The sequence below is a fragment of the Ambystoma mexicanum genome, chromosome 5q, assembly GCF_040938575.1.
Source record: "Ambystoma mexicanum isolate Mex_15411 chromosome 5q, UKY_AmexF1_1, whole genome shotgun sequence".
Lineage (NCBI taxonomy): Eukaryota > Metazoa > Chordata > Amphibia > Caudata > Ambystomatidae > Ambystoma > Ambystoma mexicanum.
This window is the reverse complement of record NC_090933.1, coordinates 1,401,388,917-1,401,414,850: the sequence shown is the minus strand read 5'-3', so window position 1 is coordinate 1,401,414,850 and position 25,934 is coordinate 1,401,388,917. Positions and strand designations below refer to the sequence as shown.

The 25,934-nt window shown below is 46.7% G+C and overlaps 1 protein-coding gene across 1 annotated transcript in view; it reads left to right on the top strand.

Annotated features, from left to right (window-relative positions):
• Positions 1-25,524, top strand: part of LOC138498457 (fibrocystin-L-like) — a 252,505-nt gene extending 226,981 nt beyond the window's left edge. The window contains exons 6-7 of the mRNA XM_069622207.1: positions 23,140-23,283; positions 25,214-25,524. Coding sequence (XP_069478308.1) covers positions 23,140-23,283; positions 25,214-25,524 — 455 coding nt within the window. The remainder of the gene's footprint in view (positions 1-23,139; positions 23,284-25,213) is intronic.
• Positions 25,525-25,934: the final 410 nt, after the last annotated feature.

Sequence of the window (25,934 nt, the reverse complement as noted above, 5' to 3'; positions counted from 1 at the left end):
TATAGAGGATGCTTTTACAAGGTATCGTCACTCTGCTTCTAAATAAGCCCTACTTCGACCCCAGCATTTTTAGTTTAGTTTATTTACTTTTATAGCGCACCCCACCCAAGGGTATCTGGGTGCTTTTACTTAGGTACAGGTTACAGAGATAGAAAACATGGCCCCAAAAAAGCGGGGGAGGAGGTGTGTTACAGATCACCTTACAGGCAAAAGAAATTGAGGTGAGTTACAGATCACCATACAGGCAGGAGCAGTGAGAAACAGGGAGTAAACAACTATGCAGACAACTTACATGCAAACATAGGGGAAACTACTATACAGAACAACTTACAGGCAAGCAGTGAGAGACATAGGGGAAACAATTATGCAGACAAGCATATTTACAGAGAGAAGTAAAATGTATAGATAGATATACAATCACTAGGCCTAGGTTACATTTACAGTTATATTTACAAAGAGAGAGAGCAGCATCGGCTGTGAGTATGCACACTCTGAGTTGGAGCTTAGTCATGCTCAGGGGTTGTTTTAACTAATGAGCCATGCTTTAGTTTTGGCTCTGAAGGACCTCTGGCTCTGCTCTAATGTCAGCGGGGAGGGAATTCTAGCGTTTGGCCGTTAACACTGGGAAGCTGGAACAGCCTGCTGTTTTTAGGTTGAATTTAGGGATGGTGAGTTGGATGAGGTAGTTGGATCTGGTGAGTCTATTGGTCTGATGTCTTGGGAATTTTACTGTCAGATAGGCGGGTGCCGTGTTTGCTAGGCACTTATGGGTGATGACAAGCGCCCGGAGTGTAATTCTGTCACGAATGGTTAGCCAAAGCGCTTCTCTTCTGAAGGATGAGAAGTGACTGGAACAAGGGATATTTAGGGCTGATCTTAAAGCATTGTTTTGCAGAACCTGGCGTTTGTTTAGGTTCCGCATGGAGGTCCCGAGGAGAAGGGTATTACAGTAATCGAGCTTAGATAGGATTAGTGCTCTTACTAATGTAATATAACTGGTGGTGGATAAGAAAGGCTTACACGCATTGATAAGCGTGTTAGTATAGGCTGCGGAAGAGGCTAGTGAGTTGGCTTGTTTGTTTACCGTTAAAGTGGAGTCAAGGTAGATGCCCAGGGTTTTAAGTTCCCTTGAGACTCTAATGACATCCCATCAATGTTGAAGGCATCATAGCAATTATCTAGTTTGTTTAATCGATTTTGGGAGCCAATGATCAATAGTTCTGTTTTTTCATTGTTTAAACATAAACTAAGAGTAGCCATCCAGGCTTGGATCTCTAGATAGATGTCATTGATCAGTTTAGTGCCTTTCGTGTAGCATCCAGTGAGTGTGATGATAATCTCGGTGTCATCAGTGTAATTAGTGTACGTGACACCCAGATTGTCGAGGCGGTAGAATAGGATCTTGGTAAAGATATTGTACAGCATGGGCGATACACACAACCCTTGTGGGACTCCACAGTTGATGGGCACTTGATGCGCTTAAGCCAAAGGGGAGAAAAACCTTGTGGTTCTATTGGAGAGGAAGGATTGGATCCAGCTAGCTGCATTCGGAGAGAAAGCAGCTGCTGAGGTTAGGTGTTGGGTCAGGATTTTATGGTCTACCAGATCAAAGGCTGCTGGTAGATCCAAGAGCAGGAGGATGGCTAGCTTGCCTTTGTCGTTAAGTTCATCCATCTGAATCATGAGATCTAGCAGCGCCGTCTCGGTGCCATGTCTGCATGTAAATCCGGATTGCCGGAGGCCTAATAAGTTATTATCTTCAAGGTGACTTTGAATTTGTATATAGGCCGCACAGTCCAGAATCTTTAAGAGAAAGGGGACCGTTGTGATGGGCCTATAATTCGTGGGCACGTTGGGGTCTAAGTTCGGCATTTTTAGTAGTGGCATGACCCAAGCTTCCTTGAGGTTATCAGGAACTGAGCAGTTTTTTGAATGATATATTTATCAGAGTTGTGATAAATGGGGCTAGTTCTCTAGCTCTGTCCTTGATGATAGCCGCAGGGCATATGTCACCCTGGCAATTGGAGGGTTTAATTCCCAGGGTAATCTTTTCTACATCTTTGATGAAGACTGGGGAGAATTGGTAGGGGGTGCATAATGGAACTTTGTGGTTAGGGGTTTCAGAAGTGTTGGAGCTGGGGGTAGATTATTTCTTTTTGTGTCTATTTTTGATTGTAAAAGTGCAATTTTGTCTGAGAGTGACTTCTGAATGTTGGCGCACCATATATCGTCTTTGAAACAGGCTTCAGTGGTTGGTGCAGGGGACGCAAGTTCCCTAAGGATAGTGAAAAGTTCCTTAATACTTGATTTGGCATTTTGGATTCTTTCATTGTATATTTCTTTTTTTGTTCTAATCATAGATGCTTTGTAGGCACAGGCAAAGGACGCATAGTTTTCCTTATTAGCGATAGAAGGGGTTTTCGCCAAACAGTTTCAGCAGATCTTTTTTCATCCAATGCCGTCCATTTCACATTGTCCTTGTATTGGCACACTTTTGGACAAAAACAACAGAACCAGTTTGAACACAAAAAATTCACGGACATGTTTCAGTCAAACCTTAAACAATGACATGGGATAGATAGAACCATTTCAACATTAGGAAGGGCCTGATGGAAGTACTTACAGAAATCTTAGTTATCCAGCTAGACTTGTTTACAGTATTGGAGACTGTCAATCACAATTTGTTTTTTGAACCCTTGCACTGCAGGGCCTTGTGACTGCTAAACCAGCTAGAACAGCAAACACGTATCTCCCTTTAAGTCCTTCGCCTGCTGCCACAAAGCAATCCGAGGATTGGTTAATTTCAGACAATTCTCTTCAACAAGATAATTCAGATGTCTTTGTCCTCGTTATGCCCCACCACCCTAACTTTCTTTATTTCTGAATTGTGTCCTCAAACTCTCTTTAGAATCTATGAATATTACTCTCTCTGCGGAAACACACAATTCTACTTTCAAAAACATGCCACTATCAACATTTGCTACTGGGGAACATCACATCTCCACTTCTCTCAGAGCTACCATAGTCAAAGCAACCATTCTCATTACACTCTGTTATGTAAACTCTGTATACATTGATCTGTTTCAGTCTTGCATTGCTAAACTTCAGATATTATTTAATTAAATGGTTAGGATTATATGCAAACCAATATCCCATGGTCATACCTAGTCTGCTCTCTTTGAGTGGTTGTCTCTACATCAAATTTAAATGTCTCGTTCTTTCCTAAAATAGTTCATCAAGATTGATCTATCTAATACATATCAGACAGATTAATCTTGCTGTGATTGGAGTCGTGAAATTCAAGAAACAGTTTATGAGCAGTAAAATCCTCTGTATTCTGGAATGTTTTACCTTCATAGCTTTGTCTCAAAGAACACTACTAATATTACCTTTATTGCTATGTAAAGACACATTTGAATAGGCTAGTATAAATGCTCATGTCTTTTTGACTCTTTCCCATCCTCAAAGCTCTGATTTGTAGGTGTTCGCTCCTAGGTGGCCTGCTAGCACCACCTAGTATGAGTCAAAATATAATTCTGGGAGTGTTGTGCGGATGGGCCTTTAATCACCTTAACCCAAAGCAGGCCCACCACTTATGAAGCGAGTGCACGTTTGTACGTAATTCAAGATTATTGTACAATTGCCCGGGAGGGGCTAGATGATTCTATAGAGTCAAACTAACCTGAGTCTCCCTGAACCACACAAGTTGACACGTTATATACATTTTTGCAACAGTTAAAACGCTCCCATATATTTTATTAAAAACACCCCCACACATGATTGGTAAAACCTATACAAAAGAAATCCAATCTTCTCTAATTCCCCCATTCTCATTGGTCACAGTTATCTTAACTACCATCTTCAGATCATGTGTACAACGCACCCCCTTTTAGGGTTTGTCTGTGGTAGGTCATGACATTGGGCCTCATTACAAGTTTGGCGGTAGCCTTGCCGGTAAAACCGGCAGGCTGCCGCCAAACTTGCGAATTGTTCCGCCACCCAGGAATGGCCAATTACCAGGGTATTACAACCCCGGTGGACCTGGTAATTGCCCATTCCTGGGCACCAGAAAATATTCTTCCCCATTCCCTTTGAGCCATCGTGAATGGTGCCGGTGCATCCGACATGTTCTGCTCGCGGGTGCTGGTGTGCCCGCCAGGTCAGACCTGGCAGGCGGGAGGGCACCCACTCGCAGAAGAGTATGCCGGTCCAGTAACTACGGTACCGGCAAGCTTACTGGTACCATAGTGACCGGACCAGCATACTCGTAATGACCCCCATTATCTCACAGTTACACATTCACATACAAACATAATTCATTACACGTCCCAGCTCACCTGAGACCTCCTACCTCCGGACATAATTACACATGGTTTGCATGAGTACTTCAAACAATATGAGGAGGGGAAGAATAAACAGGTTCCCTTTTAACTGGCGATAATCATCTCACCCACCCCGACTTGTTGGCTTATTCAGAACACTGTAATCTAAATGACTACCAATTCATCACTCATTGCCTCCAGTCGCATCCTGAGAAAACAATTAACACCCATGAAGTATCGGTCAACTTTGGCCTCAGGCGCCACTTCACCCCAGGTTTATAGCTGGTCAAAAGTAAATGGCTGGATTTCCCTGAACAATAAATACCATTATTGTTATTGTAACAATAAAGATTGTATTTTCCTTCTGCGATACTGCCAAGCAATAAAAACCCTGGGCCGGCCTGTTGGCTGACCATCTACTTAATGTCGCGGTTACTAATTACCTTTCCTTCGGCCTCCAAAACCTGCAAAACCAGTTTTTGCCAGTCACTCAGAATTCACCTCGCAAACCCTGACTGCAGAGTTCAACCAAATTATAAAAAAAGCACATTGCATATAGATTTGTAAATTCCCCATGTATGTATATCTGTGCATGCATGTTTAATAACTACTGTGTATTCCTTTGAGTGGGTTATTTGTGATAAATCCCCTTCCTAGCATGCACAGTATCAAGCACCTCATTGCCCAGCTTCTATGTGCTTCATGACACACCATACCCAGATTGTATTTATATTTCATTGATGAATTTGACATTTATCTTGCTGCACACGTACAAATCATGACATTTATCCATGTACACACAAAGTCTCATTAACTACGCTGGGTACATATAAAATTGCAACATTGCGTCAACTTCGCTGCTCCCACATTCACAAATATGACTTGTGCAATGTGAACCCCTCCTTTTCATTGGGACTTTTCCTGACCACCCCAACATCCCCCCCTTTAATTAATACTTTAACTAATAAACCAAATTTGTGTTCTTTTAACCCATCTTTTTGGGGAGATACCTCTTGGTTCCATATGGGCATACTCCTCCGCTGAACAACCCCACCTCATCCCCCAACCATTTTGCAGTATACCCGCTGCTCCACACAATTATTCCAACTTGGTGGAAGACATAAGACAGCTTCAATCTTAGTAGCCATGTGATATGAAATGGTAGTGGTTCTTGCTTTGGACAGGGTGACCGTCATCATAGCAGCTGCTTTCAGTACCTGGGTAGTACAGCATCATAAGAGCATTTGGCATGAACAAAAGATGACCAGGAAAAAGACAAATATGGGCATGCACATTTTGATGACTCGGCTCATCCAAGGCGGCACCCAACAAAAAAACAAAGGTCATTTGTGATTCCTGCCTCGTTCTCCATGACCACCCTAAGCGTGTGCAAAGTGGCAATAGTCTGAGCCAGGGTCCCATTCTCTGAATCATTAGGAGGCACAAGCATGCAGCAAGTGCTCTGTATCCTCTGACAGACCCCTCCCTCCATAGCTGTGAGGATGTCAAAGATATATCTATTCTACAAGACTATGAGCCTTAGGTCCTGCAGTTCTTCCTTGATGGCACTGAAAGCTGATTCGGAGGAATTCGCAAATAGCAGGAGTTTGGACCGGGTCACCTGGAGCCACTATGCATTTGCTGCAACTTCAATGCCCAGTGCCAGGAGGGAAGAAAACTATGTTTCCGTATGACTAAACAAACAATACTGTTCCAGGATGTCCATCAAAGCTTTTGAAGATGCAGCTGAAAGGTAGTTTGATCCCTTGCTCTGTCGCAATGGTCCCTCCTTTTCATGGTCAGACAGAGTCATTGGGGTGTCCATGTCTGATGATACAGAGGATGTAAGGGGCGCAGGGGACAAAGGGGGCATGGTTGTGGCCTTGAGCATTGGGGGGGGCGAGGATTAAATGTTCCTCACGAAAACCAAGGTCAGGCACATGTAACGTGGTGAAACTGCACACCTCGCCAGGCTGGAGGTAAGTGCCTGTAGGCATACAGTCCAAAAGGCCAAAAATGTTGAGAAACACAGCTGTACCTCTAGCCAGATCAGTGATGTGAAGCCTGTGGCTGCAGTTCCCATTTCTGTGAACATGCACTGTGCCAAGGCCCTTAAAACACAGAGAAAAATGAGTATGTGTCTATATCATAACAGGTTTTTCTGGCTCTTTGAGCCACGTCAAATACTTTAAATATTCCTGACACACATTTCCACATTCTTGGTTAAAACATGCCATCCATCTTCTCGGGGAGAAACCCTACAATCATCTCTCAAATTGGTCCCAATATGGGCATACTTCTCTGCTGAACAACACCAACTTGTCACCCAACCATTTCACAATCTACCCGCTGCTGCCCACAATTATCCCAACTTGGTGGAGGACATAAAACAGCTTCAATCTGAGCACCCATGTGATATGAAATGGTAGTGGTTCTAGCTTTGGACAGGTTGACCGTCATCATAGCAGCTGCTTTCAGCCCCGACCCGCCCTCCTGGTGCCTTCCTGGTTGCTGCTCTTTTTCCCTACCTAAGGAGTCCTCCAGCCTCTTTCCCTTTGCAGATGGGGAGCAGGTGTAAGTGGGTCTAGGTCACCTGACCTAAGCACCACCCACCTTTGTAGCCCTGCCTCTTCCTTTCTGCTCTTAATTCTTAGATCAAGGGTGTCTCTCACCTGGGCGTCCGAAGCATAGGGCAGACAAAGAAAAGGGAAGTTCCTGTTTGGACCTGTTTGGACCAGGAGGACCCAGGGCCTGAACTCCTGCTCAGACAGCAGGTAAGCATGCACCAACATGTGTTTACTCCCTCTGTCCCCACAGGCCATCCCACACCCCCTCTGGCCCCCCTGTGATGTTCCCTTGTGCCCCCCCTTCTCGTACACAGGTGTTGCCTATTTTTCTTGATTCTTCTACCCTGCTCCCCCTCCCCCACCTCCAGCCTACTTCTGCAGGAGTCTGTCCTGATACATTCCGGTTTCACCATCACCGTCTTGTGGCCAATGCTGGATTTGACTTTTATGGACTTCATTTGTTCACGGTGCGTTCCCCTTTCTCAACTCTCATGCTGGACTTCCTTTGCATCTTGTACTCATGGTGGCCCTGAATCATGCTGTTCCCATCTTCATCTTGTATCGTGGCCTGCAACATTATGTGTTACTACTGTCTTCTGCAATTGTATTCGCTCTCCCCTCTTGCTTCTCCACTCTTTTTGACTGCTTACTCTCTGTTCTCTCCTCCTCTCCCTTTGTCCCTCCTTTTCCTATCTCCTCCCCTCCTCCCCTTACTTTCTTCTATGCACTTACTCTATCAGAATTGTCCCTGGACCTAGTATGATAGCAACCTTGTCTGTATCCTTCCCCCAGCCCCTTACTTGTTGTTTTCCTCCCCCACACCCTCCAGCACTATCTGAAATGTTGTCAGGCCTAGTATGATAGTCACTTGTTTTGTTCCTCCCCTCCCTTTCTGCACCCTTCTCCCTCACCTTTTGTTTTTCTCCGGCTCTACCAGAAATCTCATCAGGCCTAATTCAGTAGTCGCCCGTCTGGTTCCATTTCCTTCCCACTCTCTCCCTCCCTTCCTTATCTATGTCTTAGCTCTTGCACTATCTGAAATTTCATCAGGCCGATCATACATTATCTGCTGCAAAATCATGTGTGTCTACTATTGGATCTAAATTTAGATTGTCCTCACTGCCCAGGAAATCAGCGCCAGCATTCCTTTGTGGCCTCAATAATATATCATCAAATTATATGATACTAGATACATTTAAACCAGTCACATCCATAGTCTTTGCCATCTTTGAACATGATGGCAAGAGAAACAAGAAAGACACATAAACAATCACTGTAATATAAATTATGAATCCAAAGTTTTCTTCTTGAAAAATAACAATCCCTGGTTTTCATTCACTCCTCCCTTTTTCAATGGAATGAACTGCGAATCCCTAGGGCATACTTAACGTTGAGCCTGCTCCTGTGCCGGTGGAGGGGGACCAGTATCCCATCGTACATCAATGATGTGGACCCAGCTCTTGCTGCCCTCCACCTTCACAGCAGTCAGAGTTGCGAAAATCACAAAGTGCAGGCCATGGAAACGCTGCTTATACCAGCATTGCACAAAGGAACAAATAAAGATCAGGTCCGTGGGGACAAATAGTTGCTTGTGCAGATCGTCAGCTTCTTTGCCGCTTCCTCCTGTAGGCTGTTGGTGAGAAGACACAACCTGTGTAGATTTAATTTTGACACTTTTGGTTAAGGCCCTAAGGTACTCTCTAAATACCCTCACCCAGGACATCTGCTGAGTTATGTGCATCTGATGCTGTGCGTGCAGGTGAGAGCGGTGTGTGTATTCTACGCACTGTCACGATCTCGTGAGGGCTAAGGTGGTGATCTTTTCCTGGCTAATTCCTCAAATAAAACAAAACCAATGGCAAACAATATAACCACATTTTGCTTAAATTACTACACATTTTGGACAAATGGACCTTAAGAACTCCATTTAACAGCTCCACGATCTCGTTGGCCTGTGGGTGGTATACTGAACACAACCAGTGCTTGATCCCCAAGAGCAAAGTGATTTCTGAGAACAAGGCATACAAAAAGTGGGTTCCATTGTCGGACATCAGAACCTCACAAATTGGCCACAGTGGAAATACCCCCCTCACCAAAAATGTTGCTGCAGACTTAACATCAGGGTGTACGCAAGGACCAACCTCAAGCCATCGGGAAAATGGGCAAACTATAACTATAAGGTACCAGTAACTATTACATCTCAGAAGCATATCCACAAAATCAATATGGAGTTCCCAAAGTGGCCCAGAGGACCTCAGCAAAACTCCCCTTACCAACCCCATGGTGTTTTCCAGGATTAAATTCAATTTCCTATAAAATCTACTTACCTGATCCTGGAGGTTTGGTATGAACCATCCCTCCTGGAGCTCAGCTGGAATGTGTCACTGAGAAGTGTGTGACAGGCAATGTAGTAGCTCTAGAGCCACAAGAAGCAGTTTGACAGGCATTACTATCCTCCCCGTCAGTTCCTGTCTCCAGAGCAAATCCGTGGGTGAGACAGCACATCCTCTCTTTGCCCAAAGCTCCTGTTCCTCTTTAGGTTCTTTTCTCTGCATTTCTTTCATTTGAAGCAAAGGAACTGCAGTGTAAGGAGCTGGCAACTGTACCTGCTGGGACACAGTTTACATTTTCTGGGGATCTGGGAATGGCAAATATGCAGCTTCTTTCGCCACCCTGTCTGCTGCATCATTTCCAAGTGCTAGTGAGTTAGTATGATTAGTATGTGCAGGGCACTTTACGATCCCAACCTCTGTGGACAATGTTAGCGCTTTGATTAATCTGGACAACAGTGCAGCATGCTGTGCAGGGGTCCCGTCAGATTTCCTAAACCCTCTTCTCTGCAAACTTGACAAGCCTGAATGCACAGTGGATGTTAAATATGCAGAGTCAGAATGAAAAGTGACTGCCTTACCCTTACTCATTTCTAAAACCTCTACAGTGTCACTATTTCTGACACTTGCGTAGAGTAATGCGAAGGCAACCGTTTTTTCAATCTGACTTGGTATTCCCCATCCACAAGGCCCACAACGGCTGCACCCGTATGCCTCTCACTAGTGTCCTGATTGATTGTCAAGGACCCATCAACAAAAAGTACCTTAGCTCCCTCCAAAGCATCCTCCTTAACACTCTCTTCCTCTTCCCCCTCATATGTCACACAATCATGGACAATGTCATCAGGTTTCACTGACTTCGCTACAAATTTTGCAGGATTGACTAGGTGACACCATATAGGATGTATGGATGCATTCAATAAATTAACCTCATATGCCGAAACTCATTAGGTCGTCAAAGTCAACTTGGATTTTCCAAAGATCGCAAAGACTGCATGCTCCACGTACAATGCCACCAGGCAACCCATAGTAATGGTTGAAGACTTTTGAATTGCAAAAGCTGCTGCCGCTAAAGCTTGCTTACAAGGGAACTGTCCCTGCATCAATGGGTCAAAGAGTCCACTATATTATGCTAATGATTTATGGCCTAGTGATGTTTTCTGGGCCAGGACTGCTGTCATCACGTGCCTGTTTAAGTTAGAAAAGATATAAAATGGTTTCTTGTAATTTGGTGTTGCCAAGACAGGAGCATTGCTGATTGCAGCCTGGAGTTCCTGAAAGCAAGTCACAATTTCTTCAGACCATTCTATTGGACCCTTCACCTTCTGCACTGAAGTCCCTGCATTAAGGGCCTCATGTAAGTAGAGTAGTCCAAGTTCCAAGATCTACAATAGTTACAGAGTGCCAAAAGTGCTGCATTTCTCTCACCGTGACCGGTTGAGGTGTATTTTGAACTGCAGTGGCTCTCTCTGGCATTACCTTCCTTCCTGGGGGCAATATCCCATGCCCCAAATATACTACCTCCTTCTGGTAGTACTGCACATTTTCTTTGTCCACTTTATACCCCTTCTCCGCAAGCAGGGTGAGGAGCGCTATTGAATTTCCTCGACGTTGCTCTTCTGAAGTGCTACAAACTAGCAAATCATCCACCTCCTTTTATTACTGTACTGGGCACATGTAAATTCCCCAAATCCATTTGAACCACCCTGTTGAAAAACACTCAGAGATTCACAGTTACCCTGGGGCAACGTTGTGAACGTGTGTTGACCCAGTAAGGATATTACAGAGAATGGTAGCAGGATTTGGTACCACCAGGATTTCCGCCTCAACAATATTGAGGGGGCACAAATCCAGGACCATCCTCCACTTTGCTTTCTTCACAATGTAGATGGCCGTGTTATATGGGGACACAGAAGGATTCAATATGCCTTGCTTCAACAATGCAATGGATTCACATGCTCATTCACATGCTCATCACGCAGCAAAAAAAAAACAGTTTCACGTTCACTTGAAAACTGTATTTCTCCTCTAAACCAATCACAGTCCTCCCGGTTATACTGCCCCCATCCAATGACAGTCCTCTCCCTACGCTCCACCTCTTGGGGCCAGCTTCAGATTTGTATTGCACACTTCAGTGTTGGGAGTCCTCTTAGTGCTCTCTGAGCTTTTATCCTAATATTTTGTGTTTTTTGGTAAAATTTGAAAGTTTTGACCGATTTCTGGATTCATCGGTCGACTACCGGCAGTAGGGATCCGCTGTCGGTGAAGATCAAACGACATCGAGGATCTTTCATCAGAAGGCCCAGGTTTGGTCCTACTTAGAGCCTTTTCACCATTTATTTATTTTTATTTATTTATTTCTATAACGCCGAAAGCCCGCAGGCATCGGGCCTTGACATGAACACAAAATAGACAAAGTAACAGGACCGAGGAGAAGAGATACGTCTTCAAACTCTGTGCGAAATGTGGCCTAAGCAATGGTTTCGTGGATGATCAACAGCAAAAAATGGCTTTACTGCCTGCATCTGGACCATGATGAGGAGGGATGCACGGTCTGCCATAGTTTTTCCAAAAAGGCGAAGAAGGACTGCTACAGCAGGCTGGTGGCATGGTTAAAATCGGGTAAGGCCTCTGATTCGGCTTCTGGTCATAGTCATGCATCCCCCAGGACTGGCCGGTTCCATGATCGAACTCCCTCAGATAAGAGGCCGAGGTCTTTTGAGGATGCCGTGCCCACGCAGGTCCAAAAGAAGGCAAGGCCACATGCCACGGATCCCACTCGGTTCGCCGCTATTACGGGTCCCGAATCGGGAAAGACAAGGTCACCAACCACATCCACAGTGAGCCTCCTGGCGAGGGTCAAACACTCTAAGAGAAAGTCCTTGACCCCTTCGAAACTCTGCTTGCCATCACCGGACAATCCGACAAAGGAGAAATCCAAGGTGGGCCCTTCTCTGCCTCCATCGACGTCTCAACCAGCCAGGACAGCACCATCATCAACTGCATCATCAACGGCCACATAAATATGACTGCTGTAGCCACCCCGTCGACGACCCCATCAACGTCTGCGCCGACGACCACTACTGCTTCAAAAGGATGGCAGACAGCGAAGGTGATGCCCACAGTTAACACGGCTGCTACTCCGCGGGTGTCCCTACCATCACGGCGTGAGGTAACTGCCACGGCTTCAGCAAAGACCCCTGGAAAGGGGGCATCAGCCTCTTCCTCCAAGAAGTCTCAGGAGAGGTGAGGGAGTAGGGCTCGAACAACCCCTAGGAATGGTATGGAACAAGGAGCTGAACCAAGTGTGCCAGGGAATGTTTATACTAGCTCCGATGAGGGTGACAACCTGCCCAAGGGCTACTATTTCTGACCACGAAGGGGGCCAGGGACCTTGTTGGAAGGTGGGTAGCGCGGCCTGAACCCCATCGTCTACCTCTCCAGAAGAGGCATACCAGCCCAGGGCCTCCCCCGATCATTCCTTCTACACCTCAACCCAGGGACGTTTTGTTGGACATTCTGACCAAGCTGCACACGCTGGTATCAGAAATTCAGCAAAGACTGTCGCCCACACCGGTCCCTGCTCCATCTGGAAGTCCTCCATGACTCCATTCCAGAAGTCCTTCTAGGCACAAACACAAGTCAAAGGACCCTGCTGGTCCAAGGCTCCAAACGACTCACATGCCACCACCTCCTCCGCCTCAGGATTTGATCCCAACTCAAAATGGGATCCTGCCGCACACACAATGACACGGGCACAGATACGGCAGCTACAGCGACGGACATCGATGAGGCTGATGACTTTCTGCCAGTGGACAAAGAACCAGCAGGCGCGGATGACCCACACAGAACCCCTCTACCGGATGAGGTCAGCTCCTTCCACTCAATGATGTCCAGGACCTCCAAACGTTGTCAACTGGTGCCTGAGGTGACGAAAAAGGAAGGTTTCCTTTATCAACGTTGCAAGTCCAGACAGAGGACCATCATGTCCATTCCTTTGTTGGATGATATCTGGGATGAAGGCCTAGCGCTGTTGAAGAATCTGAGCACCATCCGCCTAAGCGGGACATGCTTGCGATGAAATACAGAGTTCCGGACTCACCCCCAAGTGTGTGAGGTACCAGCCTTGATCTGACTCTGTGGTCTCAGCCGCAGCCAGGAAACCCTCTGCGTACCCATCGTCCTCGTCCATGGTACCCCAGACCAGGAGAAGAAGAAGCTGGATGCTATGGGGAAGAGGATTATCTGTACGTCTGCCAGCAACATTAAGGCCGTTAATGCACTGGCCATTTTGTCATGCTACGACTGGGAGCTCTGGAATAAGCTGGGCCCTATTCTTGACTTCCTACCTGATGCCAAGAAGGCAGAAGCTCTTGAGCTGTTCCAGGAGGGAGAGGTGGCCTCGGACAATGCCATCACAGTGGCGGTGGACATTGCGGACACCGGATTCCGTCAGATGGGAAACAGGGTGTTTCTTCATCGGCAGGGATGGCTGAAAGCCACCAACTTCAGGCTGGACATTCAGTCTAAGGTGTTGGACATGCCATTCGACAGAGAAAACCTGTGTGGCAAGATGGTTGATGAGTCTCTTCAAATCATCAAGACTGACATGGAGACAGCACGTTCGCTGGGCACCCTGCACAATGTCAGTCGCCGTCCTTTCGTTTCTCAAAGGGAAAACCTGGCAGGTCCTCTAAGGGCTACACAACCCTTTATTGGCAGCCTTCTGGCTCCATGACTCAGGAGGCATACAAAGGTCCCTCACAGGCATACAGCAGCGGAGGAATGAGCTGGCGCCGCCCGCAGGGCCATGCAAGTAAACAGGTCTGAACCGGCTGTGGACTGGGGCTCCCCACTTGTGCACCCCGGTGAGAGCCCACCTGGCGAGGTTCATCAGCGTTTAGAAGACCATCAGCACCGACAGATGGGTGCTGGATGCTCTCGGACAGTGGTATTGTTAGGTAGAATTCTCATAAATGTGCTAATTTCCCTTACCTTAGAGACCCCCAGCAACTTTGCTGGATTTTTAGGACTTTAATTTTTACCTGGAAAGAGTGTGAGCATTTCTTTCCCACTCTTTCATGTATTTTGATGTGTGTTTTACTTTTGTGTTCTTTGGATATGGAGTTTTAGACAACTACATAGGCATCATCTTTTCTTGTGCGTCACACAGCACCCTCAGTGCAGTGGCACAGGGATGTCTTTCAGACTTCCCAAAGGTTTAAATACCTTCGCTGGGACTGACTACTGTCTCCCAGTGAATGTAAAGTTAAATTGTGTTTGCTAGTATTTTTAAATTGCTAGACCCAGCACACACTGCCTTACAGCAGAGTGCTGGAGGGAATACCTAGTATTCCCTATGCCTAGAAAACTCATGTAGCACTCAGATGCTACCCTTTCCTCTCAGAATGGCTGGTGGCATTACCATGATTTTCCCGACCGTGACCCGTTTAAACGCTCCGGTAGCTAAAATCCACCGGAGCCATGTTTTCCAAGATGGCGTTGAGCCCCCTCTGAGAAAACAGGTTCTGACCGACTTTTTTCACCATTTCTTTTTGGAAAGGTCCTTCTAGTGTTTGACTCTAGGACACCAGGTTTGGTCCTTTTGTTCATTTGCCTTTGGCGGGCTTCAGTCCTGAAGACCACCTCTGGCGCCTGAGTGTCTGGGGTGGACAGGAAGCGAGGGAGGTGACTGAAACTCCTTGTGTTTAGTATCCTAGGAGACCTGAATGCACCTTGGCATGATTGGCTGGGTGACTGTGCCTGGCAAGGACAGCCACCCTGCTGGGTGAGTGGCAGCTAGGCTGAATGAATGGGAGAAAACTGTTTAAAAGGCAGGTCTCTGGGACTTGGAAGGTAGAGTCGACCACTGGAACGAAAGAACCGAAGACGAGCTGAAGGAAGACGACTGCTGCAACGCCTGGACCGTTGGTTTGCCCGGTGAAGCCCTGCTGCAGGTCCGAATAGCCTGGAACTCCCTGGACAGAGAAGCCCCTTCAAGGACGACTTCTTCCCTTGAGCTGGTGGGAACAATCAACTCGCAAGCCACCTGGAAACCATCTCCATACTGGTCGAATTTTCTTCTGAGTGCTGTTGAAAACCGCATAGCCAGTGAGAAGGATACCAGTTTGTGGACTTTAAGGCACTCGCACCTTAAACCGACGTTTTGCCAAGCTTGTGGAACCGTCTCCGTGCAGTACAGGAACCTCTCGACGTCCTCCCTCTTGTCCCCACGACTGAGGCCCAGGAACAGCGAGATCTCCAGGAACTGCCGGGAACAACTGCCTCAGCTACAGCTTTTCTTCATTAGCAAGGTACTGTGCAAACGCGGTTGAGAAATCCTCTCTGCCGCAGCAAAAGTTTGTGAAACTTTCCCAACTCTGAGTCTTGTTCGCTCCTAATCTGACATATAACTCTTTTTCGTGCAAACTACTTCTCAGAACATTGGCATAGACTTAACCATTTACTACCAGAACTGTGCTATCCTATCCAAGACACTGATCCATTGACTTTGGCACAGGCTTATTCAATTGAACTTCCTCTTGTAGTGAAATGAAACTATTTGCCCTGCCTAAGAAAGTAATTGTATTTCATTCTTATAACTAGTGTCTTTTAGTCGAATTTTTAAAGTTATTGAAGTGCTATTTTGCTCTCAATTCTGGGGATCCTAACTTGTTCAGAAAAGTATTGGTTTGGTACTGGAGTGTATTATAGTGTGATATTTAGCTGCTTATTACTAGTGGAATGTTTTCTAAATGACTGTGTAAATAAATTAATATTGTTTTACCAAGAAACCTTGAGTAAGTGTTTGTTTGAACCACTGTGATTGCAAGTCCTTTGTGTAACACCTTGTACACTCACATCCCTCTTGAGATAAGCCTGGCTGCTCAGCCCTGAAACCACAAAACTGTGTAGTACAGACTTATACCAAAGGTGAGATTGTGCTTACACCTGTAGTCTTAATTGTGTGTAGTGTTCCCAAAGGGTACTGCATGTAATTCTGCCTAACACTGGTGGCAAGTGGTGAGGATGAAGTATAGTTGTTACATTGTGAGTGATGCTCTTACTGTTGTTCAAATAACGTTCACAAGGCTAAGCACCACTAGAAAGGCAATTGTTTTATCATGCCTGATATGGATAGCTACAGACAGGAGGCCCTAGTCATTTTAACAGTTGATCAACTAAAGGAAATGTGTAAAACTAGGAACCTCACTGTTAAAGGCAAAAATAATTAATTGATAGAAAGATTGTTGGAATTTCAAAGTCTAAGAACACCTACTACTGCAGCAAATGTGGCAAATGATGATGAGGATGATAATGTTTCAGAGTCCAACTCAAATGTTATTGATGAGTTAGAAGAGGCAGAGGAGTCTCAATATGTAGGCCCTACTGCACCTCTACCTGCTCTTAGGCCTCAACCTTTAGCCACAGGGACCCTACCAGGTCCAGCACTGAGTCCAGAGTTTGACTCTCTGGAGAAGATGAGACTTGAGTTAGAGTTCAACAGGCTCCAAGCACAAACTGAAAGTAAACATCAAGAACTTAAACTAAGTGAAATGGAATTGCAACATGCTCTTGAAATGAAGAAATTGTCTCTTGAGAATGGTTCTCTCCACGAGTCTTCTAGGTCTTCCAGTCCTAAGAGGCCTTACATGCCCAAAGATGCAGTAATTATGTATGAGGTTAAGCTTGATATTTTGGATTGGTTGGCTGCTTTTAAATATAACTATGGGATTCAGGGAGTCAGCTGATTCATTGGCTTTTGTCTAGGCTACCCAAGGTTGAAACTGATGCTGTAATGGAGGTGGGGGAAATAGGATGGAGTATGAACATGTGAAACTGGCTGTGATAGCTAGGTTTGGGAAAACTCCTTCTCAGTATCTTAACAGGTTTAGGAACCTCAAAAAGCATGATGGTGCCCCTTGGGATACCTGGGTCTGTGAATGTTTGAAAAACTTAGATGGTTGGGTTAAGGGTTACAGAGTTAACACTTATGAAGGTATGAGAAATGTGTTCATGTTAGAGTCTATCTATGATGCCTGCTCTCCTGAGCTCAGACAGCACTTGGCTGATTCCAAGAAAATTGATCCAAAGAAGTTAGCAAAGGCTGCTGACTTGTGGGTTGCCAACAGGGCTACTCACAAGGATTCTGGGGCTACTCAGAAGAAGGATGAGGGAAAACAGCACAAGAAAGATAACAAAGAGAATTCCAATACCTCCAATCCAAAAGAGGGCCATAAACATAAGAAGGGTAAGCCACCTGGGAAACCGAATCAGGCTAGTAAAACCTCTGGTGCTAAACCAGAGGGAGGTCAGGCCAGACCCCCATTTATCAAAACATTTGGGAAATATTTTGCTTGTGGGTCAACTGACCATGTGAAAGGGGATCCCAGATTTAAGGGTAAACCTTCAGGGATCCACACTGTCTCCTTAGCCTTCTCCCCAGAGGAAGAAGTTCAAATGGCAAGTGGACCAACTGGCTGAAGAACCCATGAGAATCTCAGCCAGTGTTTCTTTAGTGTCACTGGGTCTGTGGGAACAACAGAACTTAGATGTCTATAATTCCATCCCAGACAACACCAAAGAATATTACAAAGACAGTGTACTTGTGAATGGTCAGGAGACCCCTGCTATCAGAGACACTTGGGCCAGCATTACTGTAGTGGATGAATCTTTTTTCAAGGTTGAGGATGTTGCTAATGCACCCAAATACCTCACTATGCTTGCTGGAGGCCTTGTCCAAATGCTTCCACAGTTACCAGCTCTCATCCAGTGCAATGACATGACTGTCAAGATAACCTGTTAGTGTGAAGCGATAAGTACCTGGGATAGTCCTGTTGAGGAATGGCTTAAAAACTCTTGGAGTTGTATCAAGCACCCCCAGGCCTCCTAGCAAAAGGAAACAGGAGCAGACATGGAAGGCCAGAGAGAGTACCTTAAAAGGATCTCTAGGGGAAATTATAGGAGGAAACTATAACCCCCAGTCCACAGGATTTACTGACTGCTATTTCAAAGAAAAAGGAGGAAAAGGGGAAACCTAAAAACTCCAAGAAAAAGCGAACAAGCACTCCTGTGGTACCTGCAAGGACATCCCCGAAAGGACTGTCCAAAGTCACACCTGTGACGACTCCACCAGCTGAAGCTGAGTGTGAGGAACAACCAGGACTGGTTGAATCAGCTGCTGAAGATTCAGAGCTGGAAGAAGACCTTCCCCCCTGTTGGAGATCTGGATCCTTCAGACGACCAGAAGATGGCCTCTTCTACAGTTAACCCACTGAGTCTATCCCAGGGGACTACAGGATATTTGTAGTGCCTCTAGAGACTAGACACCAGTTCCTACAGTTAGCCCACGAGACTCCTTTGGCTGGTCACTTCAGCTTCAAGAAGACTAAGGAAAGGCTTTCTCTTTATTTCTACTGGCCTAAGTTGGGGTCTGATGTAGATAAATTCTGTAGGAGCTGTCACACTTGTCAGACATCTGGCAAGGGTGGAGCCAAGAATATGGCACCCTTGGTGCCTCTCCCAGTGGTGGGAGTCCCTTTTGAGAGGGTAGGAATCGACATTGTTGGTCCCTTAGACCCTCCAACCTCTTCAGGCAACAGGTTTATCCTGGTTGTAGTAGACCATGCTACTAGATACCCTGAAGCCATACCTATGAGGACTGTTACAGCTCAGACTGTTGCTAAGTCCTTTCTTGGTATTTTAACCAGGGTAGGTTTTCCTAAGGAAGTCATCTCTGACAGGGGTTCCAATTGTATGTCCCACTACATGAAGACATGTGGAAGAACTGTGGAGTGACTTACAAGTTCTTAACTACATACAATCCCCAGACAAATGGGTTGGTAGAGAGGTTTAACCGTACTATGAAGAGCATGATAGGTGCTTTAGAGGAACCCCTTAGGAGAAATCGGGACCTTCTACTGCCATGCCTTCTATTTGCTTATAGAGAAGTCCCTCAGGAGGGAGTTGGATTTTGCCCCTTTAAGCTTCTCTACGGCCATCCAGTTAGAGGTCCCTTGGCCCTAATTAAGGAGGGGTTGGAGAGTGCTCCTTCCCCCAAGCCAGTAAGAGTCATTGACTATGTGATAGGTCTCCGGAGGAGAATGTTACACATGATGGCAGAAGCATCAGATAACTTGAAAGCAGGTCAGGCTCTGGTGAAGCATTGGCATGACCAGAAGGCCTACATGGTTGAGTTTACTCAAGAACAGCAAGTTTTAGTTATGGTACCTACAAGGCAGAGGGTGTTCCAGGACAAATGGATAGGACCCTTCAAGGTTGTGGAAAAACTTGGAGAGGTCAACTATCTGGTGGACTTAGGCAATCCTAAGGAGGCTCCCAGAGTCTTTCAGACCAACTGTCTAAAAGCTTATGTCTCAAGACCAGAGGTAGGAGCTTTGCTTCGGAGATAAGCCTGGTTGCTCAGCCCTGCTTCCACAAAACTGTGCAGTACAGACTTATACCAAAGGTGAGATTGTGCTTACACCTGCAGTCTTAATTGTGTGTAGTGTTCCCAAAGGGTACTGCTTGTATTTCTGCCTAACAGGCATACCTTGGAGTTCCAACACAGGTGTCCTTGTATTCCCCCTGTAGCTCGACACGAAAAGCATTAGGCACAGCTGTTGCAGGAGTTCTAAGCCATGATAAAAAAAGTGGGCGATACAATCCGCTCCCCAGCAACTCCAGGGCTCCGGGGTGTACTCCAGATACTTTCTGGTCCGAAAGTTGACAGGAGTGTGGAGGCCGATCCTGGACCTGTGACAGGTCAACACGTACCTGAAGTCCCAGAAGTTCAGGATTGTCGCGTTTCAGCACGTGCTCAGCCAACTGGAGGAAGGCAACTACCTGGCGTCTCTGAACATGGAAGACACCTACTTCAACCTCCCCAACCATCAGAAGCACTGCAAGTTCCTGTGGTTTGTGGCCCAAGGGCGGCACTATTAGTTCAAGGCACTTCCCTTCAGCCTGAAATCGGCCCTGATGGTGTTCACGAAGTGCTTGGCTCCGGTGGCAGTGCATCTTCATCTTAAGGGCATCCACGTCTACCCTTACCTGGACGATTGGCTAGTTCGATCCCGCTCCCATGCTCTGGCGAGCCAGCACACAGCAATTACTGTGCATTTGCTGACGGATCTGGGATTATCCAAAGTCCTGCTTGGAGCCATCGCAGAACACTCTGTATCTGGGAGCACGACGCAACACAGTGGCTTGACTAGCATCTCCCTCAGAAGAGATGGTGGTAGCCAACCTAGGGATGGTGCAGCGCCTGCCGTCGGCACGGTCGGCTACTGCGTGAGCCGTCAAGTCCCTGTTGGGCATGATGTCCTCCTGCATCAACTTTGTCCTCGTTTGTAGACTACAGATGAGGCCTCTACATTAGTTTCCGGATGCGAGGTGGCTGCAAGTCTCAGGATCCTGGATGGACAAGATCCCCCTCAACGAGGAGTTCTGACGAGCAATACAGTGGTCGTGAGTGCGCTCCCTTCTCATGCAAGGGGACCCATTCCAAGTCCCTCCTTGCCAGGAAACAGTCACCACAAAATCTTCTATGGAAGGTTGGGGAGCTCATACCGGACAGTTTCAGGCCCGAGGCCTCTCGCTGCCAGAAGAAAAGACCCTTCACATCAACGTCCTGGAGCTTCGGGGCGTCTTCTGGGCCCTCAGGTCCTGCCGTCGTTGAGGGGCAAGGTGGTGAGGATCTTCATGGACAACACCATTACTGTGGTCTACATCTGAAAGCAGAGCGGGGCGCGCTCTCCGGCTATCTACAGGGAGGCCCAGGATCTGTAGCACTGGGCCATTCGTCCGGACATGTTTCTCTTCCCTTTGCACCTGGCGGGCACCAAGAACACCATTGCAGCCTCACTAAGCAGGGAGCTATGTTCTTGCCATGAGGGGGAGCTTCGCTAGGACCAAGTGGATCTTCTATTCCATGAATGGGGCCAACCCCAGATTGACCCTTTCGCGACAGTGATGAATTCCAAGTGTCAGAAGTTCACTAGCAGGTTCCCACAGCCGAGGAGCATGGGGGATGCATTCTCGTTCCCATGGTAGGGACATTTCCTATACGCCTTTCCTCCGTTCCCACTCCTGCTATGTGTGATCAACACAATCAGACAGTGTCACTGCAGGATGATACTCGTCGTTCTGGCATGGCCACAGAAAATCTGGTATCCAGACCTGCTACATCCCATCGTCGCTGAACCTCAGGGCCTGGCTCCTGCAGCCCTAGAGTTTGGACATTATTCTTTACCTGTGGATTGTAAGGACATCCGGGCCAAAACCATGGCCTCTTCAATGTTGACGTGCTATGGCCATAAGTGGAAGCGTTTCTCTGTGTGCTGCCCAGCTCAGAAGATTACCCATCTGCGTGTTACTGCCCCACAGCACTCATCATACCTACTTTCCTTGCCCAAGGCTGGACTGGCTCATGCTTCTATCAAGGTGCACGTGGCTGCCATATCCCGTTACACCAGGGCACCGGGTATGCCTTCTCTGCGGTCGCACAGACTCATCGAGGAGTTCCTCAAAGGACTTTTCAGGACTTTACCACCGGTGAAGGCTCCTGCCTCCGCTTCGGAACTCAATGTGATTTTGACTAACCTCATGGGGGCTCCCTTTGAGCCGATGCATCAGGCTCTGCTCAAGTTTCTATCGTGGAAGACGGCTTTCCTCGTGGCGATCACCTCAGCCAGTTGGATTGGGGAGATACAGGCCCTGTCGTTCAAGCAACCATACTTGTCCTTCCATACTTCTAAGGTGCTATTGCCTACACAGCCCACCTTTATGCCGAAGGTGCCATCAGAGAACCACCTCAACAAGCCTTTGGTGTTGCCCGTCATCTTCCCGAATCTGTCGTCACCAGCGGAGTGGTCCTTGCATTCTCTTGACGTTGCTCATGCCTTGAAGTTTTACGTGGCACGTACGAAAAACTTTTGGAAGACTTCTCAGCTGTTCGTCAGTTTTGGACCTGTGAATCATGGATAGGCCTTGTTGAAGGCTTCCATCTCCAGGTGGCTCTTCGTCTGCATCATGCACTGTCAATGACTGGCTAGCTGCCGGCCAGCCGAGAGCTCACTCCACCAGTGCTATGCCAGCAACGATGGCGTTTCTCTCTGGTGTCCCCCCACTCGACTTCTGCAGGGCTGCTGCGTGGAGGTCTATACACATCTTCATGAGGTTCTACTGCATTAGCAAGGATTCCATGAAGGAGCCCCGAGTCTGCCAAGCGGTGCTACGTAACCTGTTCACTTGAGGTGAGTCTGTTCCAGGAGTGAGTGTTTGTTACTTCTGGTGAGCCTTGCCACCTCCTGTGGTTGTGTGCATGTACTGCTGTGTAATCGTTATTCATGAGCATGTGAATCCATGCCAGACCATATGCTGGAGAAGGTTAAAGTAACTTACCTGTAACTATTGTTCTCCAGCATGGGTCTGGCATGGGTTCACATGCAAACCCTCCCTCCTTCCCCTCTGTGGCTCTTCTTGGTTCATATTGCCACTTTACGTGCTTACCAATTCTGAAGAAGGCCACCAGGGGTGGAGCTTAGACAGAGGACTGTCATTCGATGGGGCAATATGACCTAGAGGACAGTGATTGGTTTGGAGGAGCAATACAGTTTTCAAGTGAAACAGTTTTTTCTTTTACCAAGGATTCCCAGCTCATGAGCATGTGATTTCATGCCAGACCCATGCTTCAGAACAATAGTTACAGGCAAGTAACTTAAACCTTGTTGATGAGGTTTTGACTTCAGGTTAACTAGTGAATGAACACGCCACTACTGTCAGCTTGTTAAAAGAAAGATACATCTCATGTAGAACGCCATTTCATGGATTGTCACTATAAGACATCATAAACATTGTTTGTATACATTCAGCCTTTTTTAATGTCTATTTGATTATCAATTTGATTTTCATTTTTAGTTCCACTCTCGTCAGAAGCCACTGAAGGTGAAGTTCAGGATGCCTTGAATGCCCTGTGGTCTATTAAACCAGATGCAGTCAGCGTAACCAGGGCATATATTGATCAGGTTTACATGTACAATGTGACATTCATTTCTCAACGAGGTGAGTAGTAACTGTATCTGTATTCTGTGCACATTTCACTAAGTCCAACGGCTGTATGTTCCCTGTAACTGTGGGGATATTGGGTTGCTTGTGTGTTGAACAAAGTTTCAAGTTGGTAAGTATCCAGTGTATAAAAAAATATGTACATATTGTCACCTTTATGGACAATCTCTTCAGAGATGCTACACCTTTTTAAAGTAAGCTTTCAGCTTCACCAATTCTCTACAGTAAAGGTGGGCTTGTGTGAGGAAGTGTACATTGCATCAGAAATGAGTCCATAGGCTGGGACAGATGCTAAGGGGTTGTCTAGGGGTACTCAGAATATCAGCGTCGATAAGTGCCTCCTAAGACTTCAGGATTCAAGTTTTGCCAGGACTGCCACTCTCAGATGTCAATCACTGACCTGCATGGCATCTGCGTGTGGTGTCTAGGAAAAGATCAATATCAAAGAGTGCGGCTCGGTCAGCAAATGAATCCAAAAACCCATAGGGAATGATCGGCTAAATTAGTGCTTGCGCAGCCTCCATCAAAGTGTACAGCATGGTCCACCGTCATGTCGCCGGGACAAGAGACTGAAGGCCCCATGCCCAAAAAGGCAGACAGGCGATATAAGAAGGCGAAGAACCGTTCGCACTCGCGAAGCCATTTATCCTCCCCGTCGTCCCATAAGAAAAAAAGACGCCATCGACACAGTCAAGACTGCGATTCATTGGAGGATTGCAGTAAGGTCTGCCCGACCCAGGCACGTGGAAGGAAGAGTGGGAGGCATTCAACAAGCAAATATCACAGATGTTTAAAACGGCCACAGCAGGTACAACTCTGGTCTCAACGCTGAAGGCCAATACAGCCCAACTTTCACCCGCAGGTACCAGCGCCAAGCTTACCAAGTCTGGTCCTACTCCCTCATGCTCGACCACAAAGACCTGCAAACCAACCCTAGCGCCAAAGGGCCCGAGGGACTGGTGCCGATAGTCCTGGTGGAAATGACGCCATTGACACTAACAGTCAAACGGTCCTGTATCCCCAAATCCCGATTGACATTTTAAGACTCAGTGAGGTCGATTTACGATGAGGAACGGGACCAAGTGCTTTTTGGCTTCGAGCATATGGGTGGGGTGACTGGAGGAGATTATTTTTTTCACTGACCATGCAGATTTGCTTTATGTAGCTGAAGGGCAGTGGAATGTGTTTAGAATTGTTATTTACACATTGATCTATATTTTTTGATTCAACATCTAAGGACATGATACGTAAACCCTTGTCTGAATGGTTGACAACAGTGACCTGCTGTGCTGTTGTTGTATACATTTTAACACTATGTTTGTTTGAATTAAACTTTGTTTTATCTGTACGATTATGAGTGTGATCCTCATTAGCTAGTTGAATAATCTCTAGTTGCCAATAGGTTCTCACCCTTGAGCGTCTAAAGGGGCTGACAGCCTGGTTTTTCTCCTTTTTCCTATATTGATTCTACTTTCTAGAACCAGGACCCCGGTTAACAACAAAGAAAGCACTGCTCATTTATGTTCTCTGCAGCTGAAGGGCTACATGACGTAAGTGGGCTAGACACATCTCCTGATCTAGATCCTCAACAGGCCGGCCCTTATGATCACCCTAATGCACAGTACAAAATGACTGTGGAGAGGGAAGTAGAGGCCTTTGGGTCTAGGCATATTAGCAAAACCCCTGTCAGCCTATGATCTAACAGACATCTTATATAAGGGACAGCAAACAGAAAGGGCATTACCTTTTTACACAGCAATCTCAGGCCCCAGTACAACGTTGCCCTGCTCCACACCAGCTCTGGATACAAAACTCACCAGCCATCTAGGAGGGATTTGCCTTTTCTGTCTTCCAACACCAGGCCTAGTGGTGCAAACCGCTACAGTGAGTTTTAGACCCTCCATATCCTCCTCTAACCTGCCTACAGATAGGGAATCCAAGAAGATGGATGCCCTGGCCAAAAAGATCTTTGCTGCAGGTAGCATGGCCCTGAAGGCAGCAAATGCATCATGCGCATTCACAAAGTACTCTCACAAGCTGTGGAGACTCATAGCGGATGCTGCAGAACACCTTCCAGCTGGTGAAATGAGGGATGATTTCATGCAGAACGTTGACAATGACAAGGAGGTGGCATGCGAAGAGCTGCAGTCGGGACACTGCAGATTGTGTTGGCCATGCAATGGGACATCCGCAGTTCAGGTGTCTCAACAAAAGTCCAAGCAAAACCTATGGACATAGCTTTCTACAGTGAGCACCTGTTCGGCTCAAAGGCCTATGAATCCTTGGAGAAATTCAAGGACTCTGAATTGGTTGCTGGGCTTAGCTGTGCAGCAACCTGCAAAGCAATCTTTCGGCTTCTTCTCCAGGCAAAGAGGCTACAGGTAATACATTCTGTTTGGAAAGAGGGCACAGCTTCTGCAAGCCAGGCAAGTTCAGGGGCGTCTCTTGAATCACGGACAAGGTAGAGTGGCCTCTAGGGGCTAGGAGACTGCATCAGCGGCAGGGGCGGCGGCTCCCACTAAGTCGATTTGAGTTCTCCCAACATATTTCCCCTTTTGGAGTGATAATTTACGAGCACCTGGTCAGGTGGAAGGAGATAACCTCTGACACCTGGGACCTGCAGCTCTGTCTACCATTTTTAAGATTTC